This window comes from Cydia amplana, chromosome 21, assembly GCF_948474715.1.
Source record: "Cydia amplana chromosome 21, ilCydAmpl1.1, whole genome shotgun sequence".
NCBI classification, from domain to species: domain Eukaryota; kingdom Metazoa; phylum Arthropoda; class Insecta; order Lepidoptera; family Tortricidae; genus Cydia; species Cydia amplana.
Window position 1 is genome coordinate 4,606,440 of NC_086089.1, and position 20,359 is coordinate 4,626,798.

The 20,359-nt window shown below is 37.3% G+C and overlaps 3 protein-coding genes across 3 annotated transcripts in view; 2 read left to right on the forward strand and 1 right to left on the reverse strand.

Moving 5' to 3' along the window:
* LOC134658185 (disintegrin and metalloproteinase domain-containing protein 10-like) overlaps positions 1-20,359 on the forward strand; it is a 392,100-nt gene that overhangs the window by 335,279 nt on the left and 36,462 nt on the right. The window lies entirely within an intron of this gene.
* Positions 3,784-9,850, forward strand: LOC134657888 (longitudinals lacking protein-like). Its single transcript, XM_063513466.1, has 5 exons — positions 3,784-3,971; positions 4,176-4,294; positions 5,308-5,394; positions 6,890-7,036; positions 9,688-9,850. The coding sequence occupies exons 2-5, from the start codon at positions 4,199-4,201 to the stop codon at positions 9,742-9,744; spliced, it is 387 nt and encodes a 128-aa protein (XP_063369536.1). The 5' UTR covers positions 3,784-3,971; positions 4,176-4,198; the 3' UTR covers positions 9,745-9,850.
* The window catches only part of LOC134657879 (UDP-glucose 4-epimerase), a 31,064-nt gene continuing 29,161 nt past the window's right edge, over positions 18,457-20,359 (reverse strand). Inside the window, exon 7 of the mRNA XM_063513460.1 lies at positions 18,457-19,020. Coding sequence (XP_063369530.1) covers positions 18,788-19,020 — 233 coding nt within the window. The 3' untranslated portion in view covers positions 18,457-18,787. The remainder of the gene's footprint in view (positions 19,021-20,359) is intronic.

Here is a 20,359-nt window from a genome sequence, read left to right on the forward strand (position 1 = left end):
AAATATATACCAATACTAAATATGTGACTTATAATTCTTGACTTTAAATGTAGTAAGATGTTTACTATTCACTTTATGCCTGTCTTTCTTTAATGCAATATGGGTGTCGTTTTAAAAACGTTTTTGTGAATTAAATTTTGTGTATAATAAATACAAATGTTTTATTTTTTAACCGACAAAAAAACGGAGGAGGTTCTCCAGTCGACGCGTATATATTTTTTTTTTAATGTATGACCACGCATAACTTTTTACAGAGTAGATCGGTCAAATCTTACAAAAAATTCTCCTAAAAAAACATTGCGTGATGTAGTTCTATATTTTTGTGTATGTTGTTTGGAGTCCTTGGAGGAATGTGACACTATGTTTTGCAAGCAAAAAAAATTTGTGCTCCCTTCGTAATTTGCAAAAAACTGCATAAATTTCGGACTTTTTTTAGTTTTTGCACTTTTATTATAAAACTATGGGTTGTTGGTCAAAGCTTGCTATGTAATGTTGAAAGAACATTAAATTTGGTACAATTTAAGCCCATTTACAGCGCCGTATGTCAAATAGTTCATGAGATATGGAACTTTAAAAAAAGGGTATTTTTTTCCTTAGAATGATTTTTTTTAGTTTTTCCTATATTTCAGGACAAATATCGGCACAACCGCTCATGCTATGAGATATATTGCGTGAATAAAGTTGTAGCAAATTTAATTACCTTTCATTTAAGTGCAAGAAAGGGTCAGTAAGTTCTACAGTTCTCTAGTTATCGTAAAAAAAGCGGCCAAGTGCGAGTCGGACTCGCCCATGAAGGGTTCCGTATTTAAGCGATTTAAGACGTATAAAAAAAAACTACTTACTAGATCTCGTTCAAACCAATTTTCGGTGGAAGTTTACATGGTAATGTACATCATATATTTTTTTTAGTTTTATCATTCTCTTATTTTAGAAGTTACAGGGGGGGGGACACACATTTTACCACTTTGGAAGTGTCTCTCGCGCAAACTATTCAGTTTAGAAAAAAATGGTATTAGAAACCTCAATATCATTTTTGAAGACCTATCCATAGATACCCCACACGTATAGGTTTGATGAAAAAAAAAATTTTGAGTTTCAGTTCGAAGTATGGGGAACCCCAAAAATTCATTGTTTTTTTTTTCTATTTTTGTGTGAAAATCTTAATGCGGTTCACAGAATACATCTACTTACCAAGTTTCAACAGTATAGTTCTTATAGTTTCGGAGAAAAGTGGCTGTGACATACGGACGGACAGACAGACAGACATGACGAATCTATAAGGGTTCCGTTTTTTGCCATTTGGCTACGGAACCCTAAAAATGAAATTGCTATAATGAGGAAGGCAACTAATGTATTGTTTAAGGCATTGTCAAAATCCCTACAAAAGGCAGTACCATCGACGAGAGTGCCATCTACGCTTTTACCGGCCTTCTCCGATAGCAGCAGAGCGATGTTAGAGATCAACCATTTTTAAAATGCACTCCCCTCTTACGAGTAAGCACTTCATTCATTCAGTAATGAAATCTAGATACAAACTGTAGTTTGGCTTGTTTTTCGGCTCCACTTTTTGGTCGTAGCCATTGATTGTAGTCCACGATACCGATTCTTATTTAAGAATTAGTTTTGGTTTTGATCTTGTTTTGATACGACCTTGACGATAGTTCACAGTGATTGGCGTGGTGTTGGCGAAACGCACTGGGATCACTGGAAGTCGTGTCATTAGATGTCTAGCTGTCGCTTCTTGGTGCTCTTGAGTGTACTGTGAGTCGTGTTAATACAAGATCACGATAATATCCTAACCACAACAAATTGATACATCAGAATCAGCTACCATTACCCACACTAGGTAAATTTTTGCAGTTTTTTGCAAATTACGAAGGGAGCACAACTTTTTTTTGCTTGCAAAACATAGTTTTACATTCCTCCAAGGACTCCAAACAACATACACAAAAATATAGAACTACATCACGCAATGGTTTTTTATTGTAAGATTTGACTGATCTAGTAGTTCGATTTTGTTTGATAATTATTTTTTTATTGGAAAGGGTATACCCCGAAGTTGGTCCCATATAAATTTGAAAAAAAAAAAACAACCTTAAGGGTAGGAAAACGATTTTTTTCATTCATGTGTCGCGCTCTTAACAATGCGTTAAAACTAAAAATGGAAAAATAAAAACTTTTTACAAAAAAAATTAAACCGACTCCAAAAAGGATGAAATAAAATATTATCCTTTGTGAAGTCTGCGTTACCAACTGATATGTTTGAAGTCGGTGCCAAGCCAAGTAGTAACAATACCAGACAAAAATAATCAGCTTTATGGCTATAAATCCCATTTTTGACTGGTATTGTTACTATTTGGCTTGGCACCGACTTCAAACATATCAGTTGGTAACGCAGACTTCAAAAAGGATAATATTTTATTTCATCCTTTTTGGAGTCTGTTTTTGCTCTTAAAACCTGCGACTTTCTTAAAGTTTGTCGAAACTCAGCAATGATACCTACGAAATATGCTTTAGCAGACTACAACATAGTACATACCTAGATACAAATTTAGGGTAATATGCATTAGCATTCAATTCAACATTTAATGCTGTTACAACTACTCTCAATATTATATTTTTTAAGGTTTTTCCAAGAACAATTAAAAACAAAACTCCTTTACCCAACATAAGTGTAAAACAGCATAGAGAAATATAGTAAGACAAGAGTGCTCACTCCATACATCAGTTCAGACTATTAATTTCGGTGTCGACATCTAGCATCGAGTAGCGGAACTATCAGTACTGCTACTTGACAATAGATGTAGCACCGACCGGAAAGTCTTATCTCAACAGCATAAGATTTTCCGGTTGGTGCTACATCTATTGTCAAGTAGCAGTACTGATAGTTCCGCTACTCGATGCTAGATGCTAATAGTCTTTTTGGTACTAAAACTGATGTATGGAGTGAGCACTCTATGTATTTTTTTCTCTATGAAAACAGTTAATTTTATAAAATCTAACCCCTCGTATGCGGCCTGTCAAATTTGATCATTGAAAAAGTGACCTTGACATTTAAAACAATAGATTTAAATTCTCACGCACGGATCCGTGTTTAAGGTTTAAGCGTACGAAGGGCTAAATGTTTCACAAAATTAAACTATTAAATTTAGTGCCATCTAGTGGCAAGTAGCAGTAAACTTTATCATGACTACTCGTTACTAGATGGCAGCAAAAATGTTACCATATAAAAAAAAAATTATAATTAATTAAATTATTGCAAAATACTTTATCATAATTATTTTACAATATACTTACATTTATACGTATTACAATTAATTATGCGTAATATTAGTGACAAATACACAAAAATAAATTGCAATGCAATAAATTTATGAATGCATCGGAAGCCCACTTGTGCCGATTCTAGCCAATCAACGGTCTGTGATGCCGGTGTAAAAAAATATTCAATAAAATGGGGTAAACATTGCTACTTAGAAAAAGTTTACGAAACTTTTAATACATACGTTGCAACTTATGACCCCAAGCAGAAGCCGTTCGGCTTCTCAGCCTCCAGACGGGATTAGTGCCAGTGCCAGTTGAACAGGCTTAGAACAGAAAATGGACTCTGCGGGGACTACATGTTTAAGTGTGGCTAGATAAATTTATCGACTTGTGATTGCGGAGCTCCTGTGCAGTCTATAATTCCACAAATATTTTGTTAGTAAGTGACCAATTTTTGGTAGCCATACGATTAAATAAATAAATAGTTAGCAAATAATGGTAAAAAATAGTTTTGCGCTGGTCACCCCATATGTGAGTGAAGGAATTTTTAAGAAATAGAAAGAAGTCGCTAATTTATGCGACACGGCGTCTTCATTTTGAGTTTCAATTGCTTAACTTTTTAAAGACAGTTGCGAAACATTACACTGTGCCCTTGTAGAACGGATAGAGATAGTTCGTGTGAGGGCTATAGTTGTAATAAATAATAGGTAAGCTTGTTTTCTATGCAGTAAGCATTTCACATAGTGACGTAGGTACACTATTTCTTTCGGTGGCCTTTGCCGAAACAATTACAAACTATGAACATCAAACACTATCGTATTAACAATAATAACCCTATATCTTCTTTATTTCATGTATAGTCTCTTAATATTTACGATTTATAGTGTTTCTAAACATTGTTTACATTACAGGTATTTAGAATATTATATCCAAAATGGGCGATCAACAGTTTTTCCTGAAATGGAATGATTTTCAAACGAATATGGTGACTTCGTTCAGGCATTTAAGGGACGAGAAAAGCTTCACCGACGTGAGTAAACAAAGTTATGGTCAGCTCCATGGCTGTTTTGATTACAAACAAACAAATATGGCATTTTAACCTAACACACTTTTATTCTTGAAAGCTTCAAAATTTCGATTATGCTTATTTCGATATGCTCTCCATATTAAAAATCATCATATTGTTATTGTTTATTTACTAAAACATCACAAAGAATGACAAAATCAATGTTTATTGTTATTGTAAGATTAATATGTACACACTAGAATATTAGTGCTTAAAACTAGAGTCAAAGGTCAGGATAAGATCATTTAGACAACAAAGTTATGACATTCACTCAAACTACGTATTGTTTATGATTCTCAGTGCTATTCTTTTAGCCTGCATTACATGATTAAAACTCAAGTATTTGACACCGAAATATGTTTTCTTGTAAGTAATGCAGATTTAGGCCATACAGAGGTGCCGAGTTACTTTGAGCTGGTGGCTACCTCGCACAATGTATCAGCATTGCGATACAGCGAGGAAATGTCGCCAGCATCCTTGGTACAATGCCTCAAGGGCCTATTTTAGATTTAAGCTTGTTTTTAATTTCTTTTAGTAATACCACTGTATATATCTTGTTAGTTATTTTTATTATGATTCATCTTCCTCATGTTGTCCCGGCATTTTGCCACGGCTCATAGGAGCCTGGGGCCCGCTTGGCAATGAATCCCAAGAATTGGCATAGGCACTAGCTTTTACGAAAGCGACTGCCATCTGACCTTTCAACCCAGAGGGTAAACTAGGCCTTATTGGGATTAGTCTGGTTTCTCCTTGATGTTTTCCTTCACCGGACTGAAACACAATCATTTTTTTTTATAAAACCCACCAAAAAGAGACTAGTAGGAACTCCCATAGGGACTGCCATTTGAAGAGTCAGGTGTCATACTTTTAAAATTCTACAATTGTATATGGCATAACTGAAACTATTTGGCCTAATTGCACATAATATGTATGGCTTAAATGAACTTGAATCATGTTCCTTATTTGTTACATTTCAGGTGACACTAGCTTGTGAAGGTCAAACATGCAAAGCGCACAAAATGGTGCTCTCAGCGTGTAGTCCATACTTTAAAAGCTTACTAGAGGTGAGTGGTGTACAATCTTCTAAATATACTAGTGGCTCTGAGCCACAGACATTGTGAACCTCTATGGTTTTACCAAAAACTATTAAACTAGATAAGCAAAAAAAAATGGTTGTCTGTAAAGTCGGTTTACGGACGATAATTTTGCGTGATAACGTCATAATGAAAACATTGATGAAACTTTGCATACTTTTAGATGTTACCATGGAGATCTGTCCACAACATTACCATGGAGATCTGTCCACAACGTGACATTTTTTCGTGCATTTCGTGTTCATCGATTTATAAGACGTTATCACGTCAAAATTCATAATTTCACAAGAATCAGTTGAGAAACGCTACCTGTAGAGATGAAAGGCCGGACATACAAAAGCACTTTTAGGGGATGATTATCATCCAAAGAAATGAAAATTGGGTGGAATGATTTACTTTAACGCAGACAAAGTTGTGAACTTTTGCTTTGCTTAAAGCCTATATTGATGTCGGCGGCCGATCGTAAGATCAGGCATATCATGAAACGTGAAAATCTTTGACCCATTCCCTGAGTCGCGGTCGCGGAGTGAGGTCGCGGGTTCAAATCCTGGCTCGTACCAATTAGTTCTTTGGAATATCATTCATCATTCGATATTTACCACTGGCTTTTCGGTGAAGGAAAACATCGTGAGGAAACCTGCATACATCTGTGAAGAAATTCAAAGGTGTATGTGAAGTCCCCAATCCGCATTGGGCTAGCGTGGGGACTATAGCCCAAGCCCTCTCGCGCATGAGAGGAGGCCTGTGCCCAGCAGTGGGACGTACATAGGCTCAATTTTTTTTTAAGTACTATAGATCACCTCATTAACAACCTATTGGGGCCATTTGTTTATCTATCTAATATTTACTCAGAAATTTGTTGTTACATTTCCCGTTTGTTTTAACAACTGGAAATAAATAATAGTATTTTGTGTAACAGGTACATAATAAGGGTTCTTAAAATTCAAGGTTCAAAGTTACAAAACAAAAGTTGAGTTTTGTAAAGACAGGCCCGAGTATTTTAAGACCTAATTACGTACCGTTGCACACAATATTTTTTCTGAGAGAGTGGTAAACACCTAAAATTTGAAATAAAATCAAAGTAAATATTGGTTTGTAGATCTGTGCCTAGTAGTAAGAATTAAAAAAATAAACAATAGTTGCATAATATTGTAATATCCGGGAGACCAAGCTTTGCTCGGAAAACATATAAAATCTCAAAAATTAGCGTTTTCCCAGAGATAAGACCTTTTTCGCTCCCGAAAACCCCCATATACCAAATGTCATCGAAATCGTTAGAGCCGTTTCCGAGATCACTGAAATATATATATGAAAACATAAATAAATAAATATGCAAGAATTGCTCGTTTAAAGGTATTAGATAGATAAATATCCCTAATATCACTGCTGTAGGATCCTTATAACACTGCACCAGGGCCCTGCGCTTCTTATGAAGTAGTTTTTGATATGATGTGTATGCTTACAGGAAAACCCCTCGAAGCACCCCATAATAATCCTGAAGGACGTGTCGTACCTGCACCTGCAAGCCATCCTGGAGTTCATGTACGCAGGAGAAGTGAACGTGTCTCAAGAACAGCTGCCAGCCTTCCTGAAGACTGCCGCCCGCCTCAAGGTATGACCATCACTACACCTTTTATAATAATCCTGAAGGACGTGTCGTACCTGCACCTGCAAGCCATCCTGGAGTTCATGTACGCAGGAGAAGTGAACGTGTCTCAAGAACAGCTGCCAGCCTTCCTGAAGACTGCCGCCCGCCTCAAGGTATGACCATCACTACACCTTTTATAATAATCCTGAAGGATGTGTCGTACCTGCACCTGCAAGCCATCCTGGAGTTCATGTACGCGGGGGAAGTGAACGTGTCGCAAGAACAGCTGCCAGCCTTCCTGAAGACTGCCGCCCGCCTCAAGGTATGACCATCACTACACCTTTTATAATAATCCTGAAGGACGTGTCGTACCTGCACCTGCAAGCCATCCTCGAGTTCATGTACGCGGGGGAAGTGAACGTGTCGCAAGAACAGCTGCCAGCCTTCCTGAAGACTGCCGCCCGCCTCAAGGTATGACCATCACTACACCTTTTATAATAATCCTGAAGGACATGTCGTACCTGCACCTGCAAGCCATCCTCGAGTTCATGTACGCGGGGGAAGTGAACGTGTCGCAAGAACAGCTGCCAGCCTTCCTGAAGACTGCCGCCCGCCTCAAGGTATGACCATCACTACACCTTTTATAATAATCCTGAAGGACGTGTCGTACCTGCACCTGCAAGCCATCCTCGAGTTCATGTACGCGGGGGAAGTGAACGTGTCGCAAGAACAGCTGCCAGCCTTCCTGAAGACTGCCGCCCGCCTCAAGGTATGACCATCACTACACCTTTTATAATAATCCTGAAGGACGTGTCGTACCTGCACCTGCAAGCCATCCTCGAGTTCATGTACGCGGGGGAAGTGAACGTGTCGCAAGAACAGCTGCCAGCCTTCCTGAAGACTGCCGCCCGCCTCAAGGTATGACCATCACTACACCTTTTATAATAATCCTGAAGGATGTGTCGTACCTGCACCTGCAAGCCATCCTGGAGTTCATGTACGCGGGGGAAGTGAACGTGTCGCAAGAACAGCTACCAGCCTTCCTGAAGACTGCCGCCCGCCTCAAGGTATGACCATCACTACACCTTTTATAATAATCCTGAAGGACGTGTCGTACCTGCACCTGCAAGCCATCCTCGAGTTCATGTACGCGGGGGAAGTGAACGTGTCGCAAGAACAGCTGCCAGCCTTCCTGAAGACTGCCGCCCGCCTCAAGGTATGACCATCACTACACCTTTTATAATAATCCTGAAGGACATGTCGTACCTGCACCTGCAAGCCATCCTCGAGTTCATGTACGCGGGGGAAGTGAACGTGTCGCAAGAACAGCTGCCAGCCTTCCTGAAGACTGCCGCCCGCCTCAAGGTATGACCATCACTACACCTTTTATAATAATCCTGAAGGACGTGTCGTACCTGCACCTGCAAGCCATCCTCGAGTTCATGTACGCGGGGGAAGTGAACGTGTCGCAAGAACAGCTGCCAGCCTTCCTGAAGACTGCCGCCCGCCTCAAGGTATGACCATCACTACACCTTTTATAATAATCCTGAAGGATGTGTCGTACCTGCACCTGCAAGCCATCCTGGAGTTCATGTACGCGGGGGAAGTGAACGTGTCGCAAAAACAGCTGCCAGCTTTCCTGAAGAACGCCGCCCGCCTCAAGGTATTACCATCACTACACCTTTTATATTTCTGATAGAAACGTCATGTGGTTTACTGATTTGTCCTTTGACAATAGCAAAAAATTATGGATCACGCATTGCCTCGGGCGAGGCACGTCTCCACCGAGCTGATTCGCGTGGAAATTTCCTCGCGCAAATTTTATTAACACATTCTCACATTCAGTGCCGAAAACCCTACTATCGGGTATTTCATGATTTCGTTGCCAGGCCGGACGACCCGATAGTCGGGATCGTGGTACTACACCTTTATATGACGAAATTTTTGTGGCCTGGCGCGGATGTTTTGGATGTTTGCCTGGGTGGCAATGAATGTGTTATAGAAGAAAGAAATTTTGAGAGAAAACTGTTGGTATTACATGAGAAAACCATATATCGTACTATATGTTTCGTAGTAACTGGATTGTTAAACGTTAACATGAAGTGAACATATGGCTTGACATGGTATAAAAAAACCAGACAAGTGCGAGTTGGACTCTCCCACCGATTGTTCCGTACCAATTTTATTTATTTATTTAAACTTTATTGCACAAAATATATACAACAATGTACAAATGGCGGACTTAATGCCAAATGGCATTCTCTACCAGTCAACCATAGGGCCAAACAGAGATACTTACCTTCAATTGGTGTAGAGAGAGATAATATATTGAGTGAGTTAAAAAAGCAAACTATACTTATAAATTACATAAATAAATAAAATATATATAAACTACCACATATTTATAAAATACAATAATAATATAATTCTTTTTTTTTTTTTTTTCCAAAAACATACATACCTAGTTTTCAGATCTTTCCTATATCCAAATGAATGGGCATTTATGTATAGCTGGTCAACCAAATCTTGTCAGTAAAAAAAGGCGCGAAATTCAAATTTTCTATGGGACGATATCCCTTCGCGCCTACATTTTTCAAATTTGCCACCTTTTTCTACTGTCAGGATCTGGTTGACCAAGTATATATTGCTATATCCTAATCAATGGACATTTACAGGTGAAAGGTCTAGCCGAGCCGCCGCCACAGATGCCCAGCATCAAGCGGGAAGGCTAACGACAGCCTCCGCACCTGTCCCCGCCTGCAGACCCTGGGACCCCGGCAGTTTTGTATCCCCAACGTTTAGACCCTATCAAACAACAGTGTTGAAGACTGTAAGTTAGTTACTAAACCTATTCATAAAGCTTTAGAAGCCTCAATTAGTTAATTCATGGTTTATTTATCTTCCTAAGGCCCAGCCAAACAAACGAAACATCCAAAATCCACTGAAATTTGAACCTAAACTATAGGAAATAGAGTTGATTTTGCATTGTTTTAAAATTGAACGAAACAAAGCAAAAGCAACTCTGTTTCTATCGAACATGGTCTAAATTACATCGAACTGAAGCAGTACTATAGGTAGGACCTTGGGCCTTAGGAGGATATCTCTTTCTTACAAAGGTGAGGTGGGGTAAAAATAAGACTAAGATTTAAAACTCAAAATATTATTATTTTTCATTCCTATTCCATTTAAAAAGAACACACACAACACTTCTTTTTATGAAATAGGAATGAAGTATAATAAGTTTTTGAGTGTTAAAAACTTAGTCCTATTTTTACGCCACCTGACCCTACATAAGTTGAGATAACAGATTAAGGTAATTAAAGACCTTTAATTGATAATTGAGGCTTGTGGCGCGATTATAACTAACGCCACAAATAAGACAGCGTTAATATGAAATAACTAAAAATTTATTGATTGCATAAAGATTATCAACTCTTAAGAAAAATCATATTTGAAGCACGAATTTGTTTGTTTGTTTTTGACATTACACATCTTATACGATCAGCTAATCTTTGATAATCTAAATGTCATCACACTAAGGTCAGGTTTCATTAGGTCAATGTGGCTAATTCCGTCATAGGGACTATTCCGTCCATTAGCGTTTTTCTCGAACAACGAACAAAATTTATAAATACATCGACAAAGCAGCGATTGCTTTTAGTTTCGGCAATCAAAAGATAATGGATTATTTTTCCTACGAAAAATCAAAGAAATATACGCTCGTGGACGGAATAGTCCCAATGACCTTACCACAAAAAACTAGTTAATTCGACATTGACAATATTAATCAAATATTGATGATATAGCTATTAAAAGCTGTTATTAGCGGAATATCCATATTGGCGAAAATATCACCTGATTAAACAGTCTATGCATGTGTTTGCAGTTTACTAACAAAATAAAACGTCAATGATTCGAAACTTCCGATGCGGTCTCGGGCATATATGAAATTATATTTGACATAAAATATATTAAAGATACTTACACACACAGACTTGTAAGCCAGAGAGGAACGCTAAGACCTAACTTTAATTTCATAACACGCTAATTTCCACACAACGCACACATTTATACCTCTAGGGCGAGCGGTGATTGGCTTAAACTTGTATGTGTGCGTGCGGTGATTGGCTTAAATTTGTCTTAGCGACCTACCATGGGTACTTTTGTTAAAACTGTGCTACGTATAAGGCACCAAATTGTGTTATTTTTCTATAAATCCATATAGGGTAATTACCGGCCAATAACTGGCCACCCTAAACTAAAAATGAATTCTATTCACCTATAAACAGAATTTATTTTAGTATAAGCTTTCAATAACTGGCCAACCTTCAATAACTAAAACATCATCATCATCATCTTATGGGCGTTTTTTTTTAAGTTGTCCCTTACACTTTATTTTCAAATTTGGGATTTTTATGTTATTTCTACTCAGAATCACGAGCTCTTTCTATCCTAATAGGAGAAAAAAAGTGTCCCAAAATTACCATACATTTTTCGATCTTTCCATTCCGCGACCGCCATACAAAGTCTATGAAAAATGGTGACGGAATGAAAATAAAAACCTTAGGACACTTTTTTTCTCCTATTAGGATAGAAAGAGCTCGTGATTGTGAGTAGAAATAACATAAAAAATCCCAAATTTGAAAAAAAAAGTGTAGGGGACAACTTAAAAAAAAAACGCCCTTATAATAAAATTAATTCAGTTTATAGGTGAATAGAATTCATTTTTACTTTAGGGTGGCCGTTACTGGCGAATTACTCTACGAGTAATAGTGAATCTCGGCTTTTCTAGCTTTTCTAAAGCATTTTATCAAATCATGTTTTTGAGTGTGTATTTGACTGTTGAAATTAAATCACGTATAATGCTCTTAATGTGCATTTAGCAATATAAATAAGCCTTTTTAGCACACTGGAATCAAAACTTCTTTTTTTTTGTAATTTTATACTTCACAGCAAGGTTTGTAATTCACTCATTCAAAATAGATAATTATTTTAACTTCAAAATAACTGCATTTCAGTAAAAATCATAGACAAGAAATACTAAGATAAAATTATGATAAATAAATACAGCCATGGCAACTTAGGCCTTATGGTATATGGTGTACAGCGAACTGCAAAATTGCATGAACACATTATGAATGAATTCATGTGGAAGTGGCCATGCACTTTTGCAGTTGGGTGTACAGGGCCGTGCTGCGCCTTCTACTTCAGCGGTAAAATTTGCATCAATATTCTACAAGAACTTTACATGTCTTAGTATTTGTTTGTCTATGGCTTAAAGTGACTGCTATTAACTTGCCAGAATTGGTAGATCAACTATATTTTGACAAATGTCAAATGTCAAAACAATATTTTGAATTCTGTAACAAAACTTTTCAGTTGTATAGAAATCCAATTCTCAACACAACACAAAAATCTTATATAAGTTAAGCGAAAATGAGTTGAAATGTTTGTATGTGAGCAACATTTAGGTTAGGCGGTCGTCACATGGATGCCCGCACGCCTAACCGGTGTGCGAGCGGGATCGCTGTACACGTGCATAGCACTGTCCCGCTCACACACCGGAGAGGCGTCAGTGTGATAATCGCGATAGATTTGTTTCTAAATGTATAGCACAGAAAGAACGTACATCCCTTCAATACCCAAGTTACCTAGCAGCCAAAGCGTCGTAAAGTTAGTTATTCCATAACTTCTAACTTTTCACCCATAGCTGATGTCGAATTGAATTAGATTTAAACACTAAATATCTGGGAGACCACATGAAAACTCAAAAATGAGCGTTTTCCCAGAGATAAGACCTAGCTAGATCGATTTTTCGCCCCCGAAAACCCCCATAATAGCAAGTTTCATCAAAATCCCCGAAATATATACATAAATAAATAAATATAAAAAAATTGCTCGTTTGAAGGTATAAGATATTATTTCCATAGCTACACTACTACTAGTATATCGGTTTTTTAGGGTTCCGTACCCAAAGGGTATAAACGGGACTATTACTAAGACTCCACTGTCCGTCTATCTGTCACCAGGCATCTCATGAACCGTGATAGATAGGCAGTTGAAATTTTCACAGATTATGTATTTCTGTTGCCGCTATAACAACAAATACTAAAAACAGAATAAAATAAATATTTAAGTGGGGCTCCCATACAACAAACGTGATTTTTTGCTTTGCCGTTTTATGCGTAATGGTAGGGAACCCTTCGTGCGCGAGTCCGACTCGCGCTTGGCCGGTTTTATTTCTTTAAAAATAAGCTGCAATTGACTATTACTGACCGACTACCGTCTGACGAAAGTTATGTTATTAAAATTTGAATGATTTCAACAGCTATGAGTGGAAAGTATTTAGTTCATTCTGTGCTAACATCACCACACTATCTCTACCAATGGTTGCCTTACTATTGTCGAGGTATATCTAATAATGAACGTTGTACATTGATTTTGTAACTTAACCTGTACAGTCAGCAGCAGAAGTTGCTAAGCGGGCGAGGTGTTCAAAAGTACCTTGACACGCTCTTATTCTCTTAACAATAAAGTCACAACAATCCAGTCATTAGTAAATGTAAGCGTAAACGAATATCGACACTCGATAAATCGAATATCGTTAGTGTTGTGTGTCGACAGAGTGACATCCCTAGTGCGCAAAACGTTCAAGCTGATAAACAAGACCAAGTGCGGGTAGTTCGAAAAACTCGCGCGGTTAGAAGATGCTGATGTCAACTTAAGCCAGTCTTCTCCGAGACCACAGGGACAACGCCGTCCTCGAAACGTCGGAGGTAAATCTTAAAACTTAGATACGCGATTAAGTCCCGTTGCATAATTTAATAATAAAGTCGCGTCAAGATAATTTTAAACACCTCGCCTGCAACTATTGCTGCATACTGTACTCCCATCTTGGCCGGCAACGCACTTGCAACCTCTGGTTTGCAGGTGTCCATGGGCGACGGTTTGCTTACCATCAGTCGTTCCGCCTGCTCGTTTGCCTCCTAAATCATAAAAAGTATTAACGTAAAAAAACTAATACCTACGCGAAAGTAGTGCAGAACTATTAAATAAATTCGACAGTTCTAGTAAATAATAGCGCCATTTGGTACACAGGTAATGGCGCCATCGCTCGAGAAGATTTCACCATACCTTTGGCCTACTGTCGAGTAGATGGCGTTAATTTTGGATATTTAACAAATTAACACATATCAGTGAAAGAATAAGGATCAAAGTCAAATGGCGTTCTAACAGTTTTAATCTTTTGTCGAAAGATGGCAGTGAATTTACTCTGGTTACATAATTTACTTTGACAATCCGCCTCTATTTCAAATTCTCTTTGACCATACCAAATGATACCATATTGTCCTTACAATACGTAATTCAAAGCAATATTTGGGGCATTATCTATGAAAAGGGACCTTATTGTCGATGGCGCTTACGCGGCACAGCGTCGCGCGGCATTGTATTTATATCGGAGCATCGTTAATAATGGCGTAAGCGCCGTCGATAATAAGGTCCCTTTTCATAGAGAATGCCCCAAATATTGCTTTGAAGTTCCTCGAAATCGAGGTTCCTTTTCATAGATAACGTCATATTTAACATCGATGTACACTTTCATTATTACTGATAATAGTGTATCTATTTAATAATAAGGCTGTTGTTGTTCACCCCGCAATAATTTCTGTGAATATACCTATCTAGTAACGTTTTCATAGTTTTAATTAATCTAGTTATAATCCAAACTTGTACATTAAGGCCCACTTGCACCATTCCACTAACCCGGGGTTAACCGGTTATTACCATGGTTACTAGAACTGACACTGGGTTAACGGTTTAACGGGTTAACCCCGGGTTAATGGGATGGTCAAGTTGTGCTAAGTATAGTAAGTATCACATCTATGTCTCTTTCGCAAGCACTGGTAGCATAAAAGGCCCGATTTTTTAGAAGTGAAAACTTCTTTAGCGGCGCTGTGCACTTTTTGTGATGGGGAAAAAATGTTAAACTCGCGAGAGGTGTCACGTGACCGTAAGACGTAAGACGGACACGTGACCTGATCGAAAAACTGTTACTTCAATGTCATTGAGTTTTTCTTTATTGATTTAAATGCCATCTAGTGAGTTTCGCTCTAACTGGTATTAATATAACTCGAGTACTAACAGTGATGTGCTTAGGGGTTTCAAGTAATGCGACTAAATAACGCTAGATGGCGTTAACCTCAATTATACATAGTGCTGCAGACATTTTGCAATAGTGATTGAGTTTTCAGTTTTATTCTTCGAGCTCGAGGCATATACTTACCCTTTAGGTCCAACTGGTCCAACTAGGATGGTATCATAATTATCGATCCAGAGGCCGTGAGTTCAAGTCTCACCCAAGACAAATGTTTCCACTTTTAAATTTATTCTAAGCTTGATAACATATGGTTTGTCCCCATATGATAAACATGTTATTTGAATACATTTTGTAACCTAAAAATAATTGGTAGTTTATAAAATGTATTAAAATGACAGGTTTTATGCACCATAGTAGTTCCGACTTGGGAAAGTCATGGATTCACAAATAATTGTGTTTAATTTCTAAACATATTTATATCAATAGGTGCAATGTTCATTTCTTATAAGATTAAGTGCATTATTTCAATGTATACCTTTTGAATGTATGGACAGTCGCCATCAGATATATCGGAGCGGCCGAAGTGCTCAAAAATATCTGAACACTCTAACCCCTTGACAATAGAGGCGTGTTCAGATATTTGTGAGCACGTAAGCCGCTCCGATATATCTGATGGCGACTGGACTAATTGTATGTATCTTACAAGCTAAATCCAATGAACTGAATATTGGCTTAAGGTTTATTTTTTATTTTATTTTTTAAACTTGCTACTTTCAATTATCCTTATGTTCTTTAGGGTGATTTTCAATCGAACTAATTTTAACGAAGATATCCTTTACGATAACTTAGAAGATTCTTCGATTAAAATTAATTTTGTTTATTTTATAGGTTGATTTTTTTGTGAATTTTCGAGGCATTGTTTCAAGTTTTGTAAGTAATATTTTTTCGATGTGTCTACTAATTATGACCATTAGTTTCCTATAATGATATATTATTATCTATGGGTCATCAGACTGATCCACACAGAACCACCCGCCTCGCGAGGAAATGCCGCGTCGGAGACGTGCCTCGTCCGAGGCAATGGGGTTAGAATTTTCAAAGGTTTGCATAGATGGCGCCATCATACCTTGCCCCTTTTTCTATCAGATTTGGTTTAAAGTGCTGGCATCCGGGGCATTAATATAACAAAAATTTGACAATTCTAGGGATTGACAGGGCAAGCTATGATGGCGCCATCTGCTATATAAGGCGGCTCGTTCTGTATGGACCCCCCTAATCACGAAAGTTGCAAAAATCAGATTTAAAATAAACAGGAAACACCTTTTTAGTTTTAAGCTATCTCTAGACTTCAGCACTTCTAGTTCTGCTTACAATTCCACTATATTTTTGTAGTAAAACATAATGCCATCAATTTACCTCACTTTTGGCAGTCGGGTAAATTCTTTGCATTATTTTTAATTGTTTTCAACCGTGCTCCGTATGATCTTGGCTTACTCGTTTTTTTCATACATAATTTGAAGTTATGATAGCAAATGTGCCTTTTCTTCATAGAACTTAGCCTGGACTAGTTTCACCATTAAATCGAGTATCCTAAAAAAATCTTTTAAATTTTATCACATAAAATCGTAATGTAGCCGGTCAAACAAGTTTGTCAGTAGAAAAAGGCGCGAAATTCTAATTTTCTAAGGGTTTTTCTATCTTTCCATTTTCTTCGCGCTTACCCTTTTTAAATTTGCCGCTCTTTTCTACTGACGGAAATGGCTTGACAGAGTATAAGTATTATCATATTTATCATGCTGTCTTGTATTTCTAAAAAGTTTTTAACTAGCTGAATTTTTCGTGGTAAAATTTATAAAAGGATCCAATAATATTAAAAATGAATCTCCATTTTAATTAGACTAAGACAAGTTTGTATGGAGCCTAATGTTAGTGAATGTTGTAAAAATGTAAATCTGATAGATATTTTTAGACAGGAAACGTGCTGATCACATGAAGCTAGTATGTAATGATTGAAATTATGAAAGATTTGTAATTTTTAGATAATACAAAGGATTACAATAAATGGCATGTTTTATTCGATACCCTGTTATTTAACTTTCATAGCGCCTACATAATTCGACGTATTTGTCAGAACCGTACAGCCTCGTCTCCATATCGCGCGGCAAACCATCGAACATTGGCTCGCGCGGGTGGTGGCTCACTCCGCGATTTCGTCGCTTTGCTACAGGTAGCTAAAAGTACATCCATTCGGCCCCAATTTTGGGGAAAGCCATAAGCCGCGCGTGGCGCTGTCGCCACCTAGCGGCCACATCTGTGCTGATCGTAACAGACGCGTTTTGTTAGAGAGTGAGTCTTCTGTACTTAGTACTATTATTTATTCTGTGCCGCAACTGCCTTGTCCCGTATCCGTCCCTGACAATTTGGACTGTACCTAATTAACAGTTGGAAGGTTATTAATCAGTAGCTAATTTTTGACACTGGCGTTCGAGGGGTTAACTGTCTATTAGTGGTCCTTATGCCTTTAGTAATAAGGTCCACCGATAGACAGTTAAAGAGTGTTGCTGTTTGTACATTTCTTAAAAAAATCATTCTATGGAACTTGCTATGTAAACAAAAGTCCCTAGTAAATTCATATTTTTTGACAGTTTCAATATGGCGGTTTGTTAACGTACGAAGGGTTAACAATAAAAATTTGTTCAACAAACTACAAGGGAAGTTTTCTCTAGACTTTAGTCTAATAGTGAATTGGTTCAATTTTTGTTGGCAAAAAAGTAACAGTACTAGTGTTACTTTTTTGCCAACAAAAATTGAACCAATTCACTATTAGACTAAAGTCTAGAGAAAACTTCCCTTGTAGTTTGTTGAACAAATTTTTATTGTTAACCCTTCGTACGCTTAAACACGGATCCGTGCGTGAGAATTTAAATCTATTGTTTTAATTGTCAAGGTCAATTTTTTCAATGATCAAATTTGACAGGTCGCATACGAGGGGTTAAGGGCCTAAATGACCCTCTACACTCTACAGATTAAATTGGTTTTAAAAGTATAAAAAACCGATCTTTAATAATCCATTTATTCATAACAAGTTGAAATACACAAGTCAACACGAAATAAGTTTGCTAGTAAGTAGCACCAAGAAATAATTGAAATCTATAACACTGAGATGAAATGGAATGATAAGTAATAATAACATTAAAAAATGCACTGGATTTTTATATAAATGTAAATAAATCAACATTCATTTTTTAGTTCATCCGTTCTAGATATAGTTAAAACATTTAAATCATAGAAAATAGGTGTTGAAAATACCTTTTGAAACTTACCAGTAATAAAATGTGTAAATCGTAATAAAATAAAACACCAAGCAAATGCATAATTCACATTAAATGCTTAAATAAATAATTAGTTTTTCAAACAGTGCCTTTGGTATTCATTTTGGTAAAATAAATATTAATAATTAATAAACTAAATATTTCATGTACATTTACAGTACCATTTAAAATAAGTATGGCAACATAATAGGAACGCCTTGTTAAAATATAAATAAAATAAACTTAATTCTGTCAACTATTCGTCAAAATGGCACTTAAAATAAATCTTTCACTTAGTAAAATTTGGTATAACATTTGGAAATAAACCTTATGCTGATGCAAATAAAATTCATTTTTCAATAACATCTAACTCTTAAACCCGTTAGGATGCGCGCTCTGCCACCTCCAAGTATCCCTGCACATGTCTTCGAGCGTCCTTGTCGCACGCCAGCCCAGCAGCCTGTGCGAGAGCGAGACGTCGGCATAGTTCTCGGATATGTCTCCTGGGCGACGGCCGACTATTTTGTATGGGATCTTGCGTCCGCTGGCCTCTTCGAAAGCTTTTATCATTTGTAGGACGGAGTAGCCAACTCCGGTGCCTGGAAATTGGACTTTATTTGTGACCAAGTTTTCAACCAAAAGGTATCACATTGTCTGTCGATAAGGTTGATTTCAAATTGACGCTATATGGAAATAGCGCCTTATTGACAACCGACAATAAGTACCCCTTTGGTTGAGAATGGCACATTTATTTTTTTAACACATGACGAAAAAAGAGGGGTATCATAAGTTAGACTGCAATGTCTGTCTGTGGCATCGTAGCTCTCAAACGGATGGACCGATTTTGATGCGGTTTTTTTACGTTAAATAGAGGTTCCTTGTGGTAGTTCTTAGCTTGATAAAAGTCGATCCAGCAGTTTAAAGAGGTATCAGCACTTTTCAAATGATGTAACACATCTTTGGCATTCAGTAATGTTTTTTACAGTACATATGGTGCTATTTGACGCAACTCGGGTCGATTTGAAACACTCCCTTTGGTCGTGTTTTAATTTATCGCCACTCATTGCGAATTTCCTTATTCCGCACTTGTATCTAGAGCATGCTCCCGGGAATTCCCGGTTCCCAAATTCCCGGGAATTTTATAGTGTCGAAAGAACCGGTACTGAAGACCCGGTACCGGTACTTCCCGGTTCTCATCAGTATGCGTATTTAATCCTATTTCAATAGTAGTTATGTTTTAGTACTTTAGCTCGGGACATTAAATAACATTTTAATAATGGTGCTATGAAACGGGGGACCCAAATAACCCGACAAACTAACCTAGTAAAGTAGGCATTCCAATCTATAAGTATTACTGATAATGGTAAATTGTAAAAATTCACCCAGTTTTCTATTAAAATTTTGTGTTTATCTAAAACATCGGTCATTACTTTTATGCCGCTTACATACATACATACACCCGGGTGACTTAAGCTATATCTTTAAACAACTTTTAAATCTTAAGTAGGATCTTACATTCGAATATATTCTTCTTCTAGGAAGTTGGTTTTATATTTATATGAAAATATTCCGTTCTCAGGTGAATTTTTAACTTCTGTATGCCGTGCCGTCATAGTGCCGAGTGCATCGACTACGGCCGTAAACCGTTAAGCCCAGCCCTGGCGGAGGCAAAGTGTGCGGTTAATTTCGTAAAATAGGTTGGAACGCTAGTTGAAGTTTTTTTTTTCATAAAATAAGTCATTTATTAATAATTATGCAATTATTTAAATGAAAATAAGTCATTCATAAAGATTGTATGCTACCCAATCAATTTCATTAAAATAATATTAAGATGCTTTGAGAACCGGGAATCCCGGTTCCAGTCATGCTCAGAACCGGGAAATGAAATTCTTGGTACCGGGACCGGTACTGCATGCCCTACTTGTATCGTAAAATAAT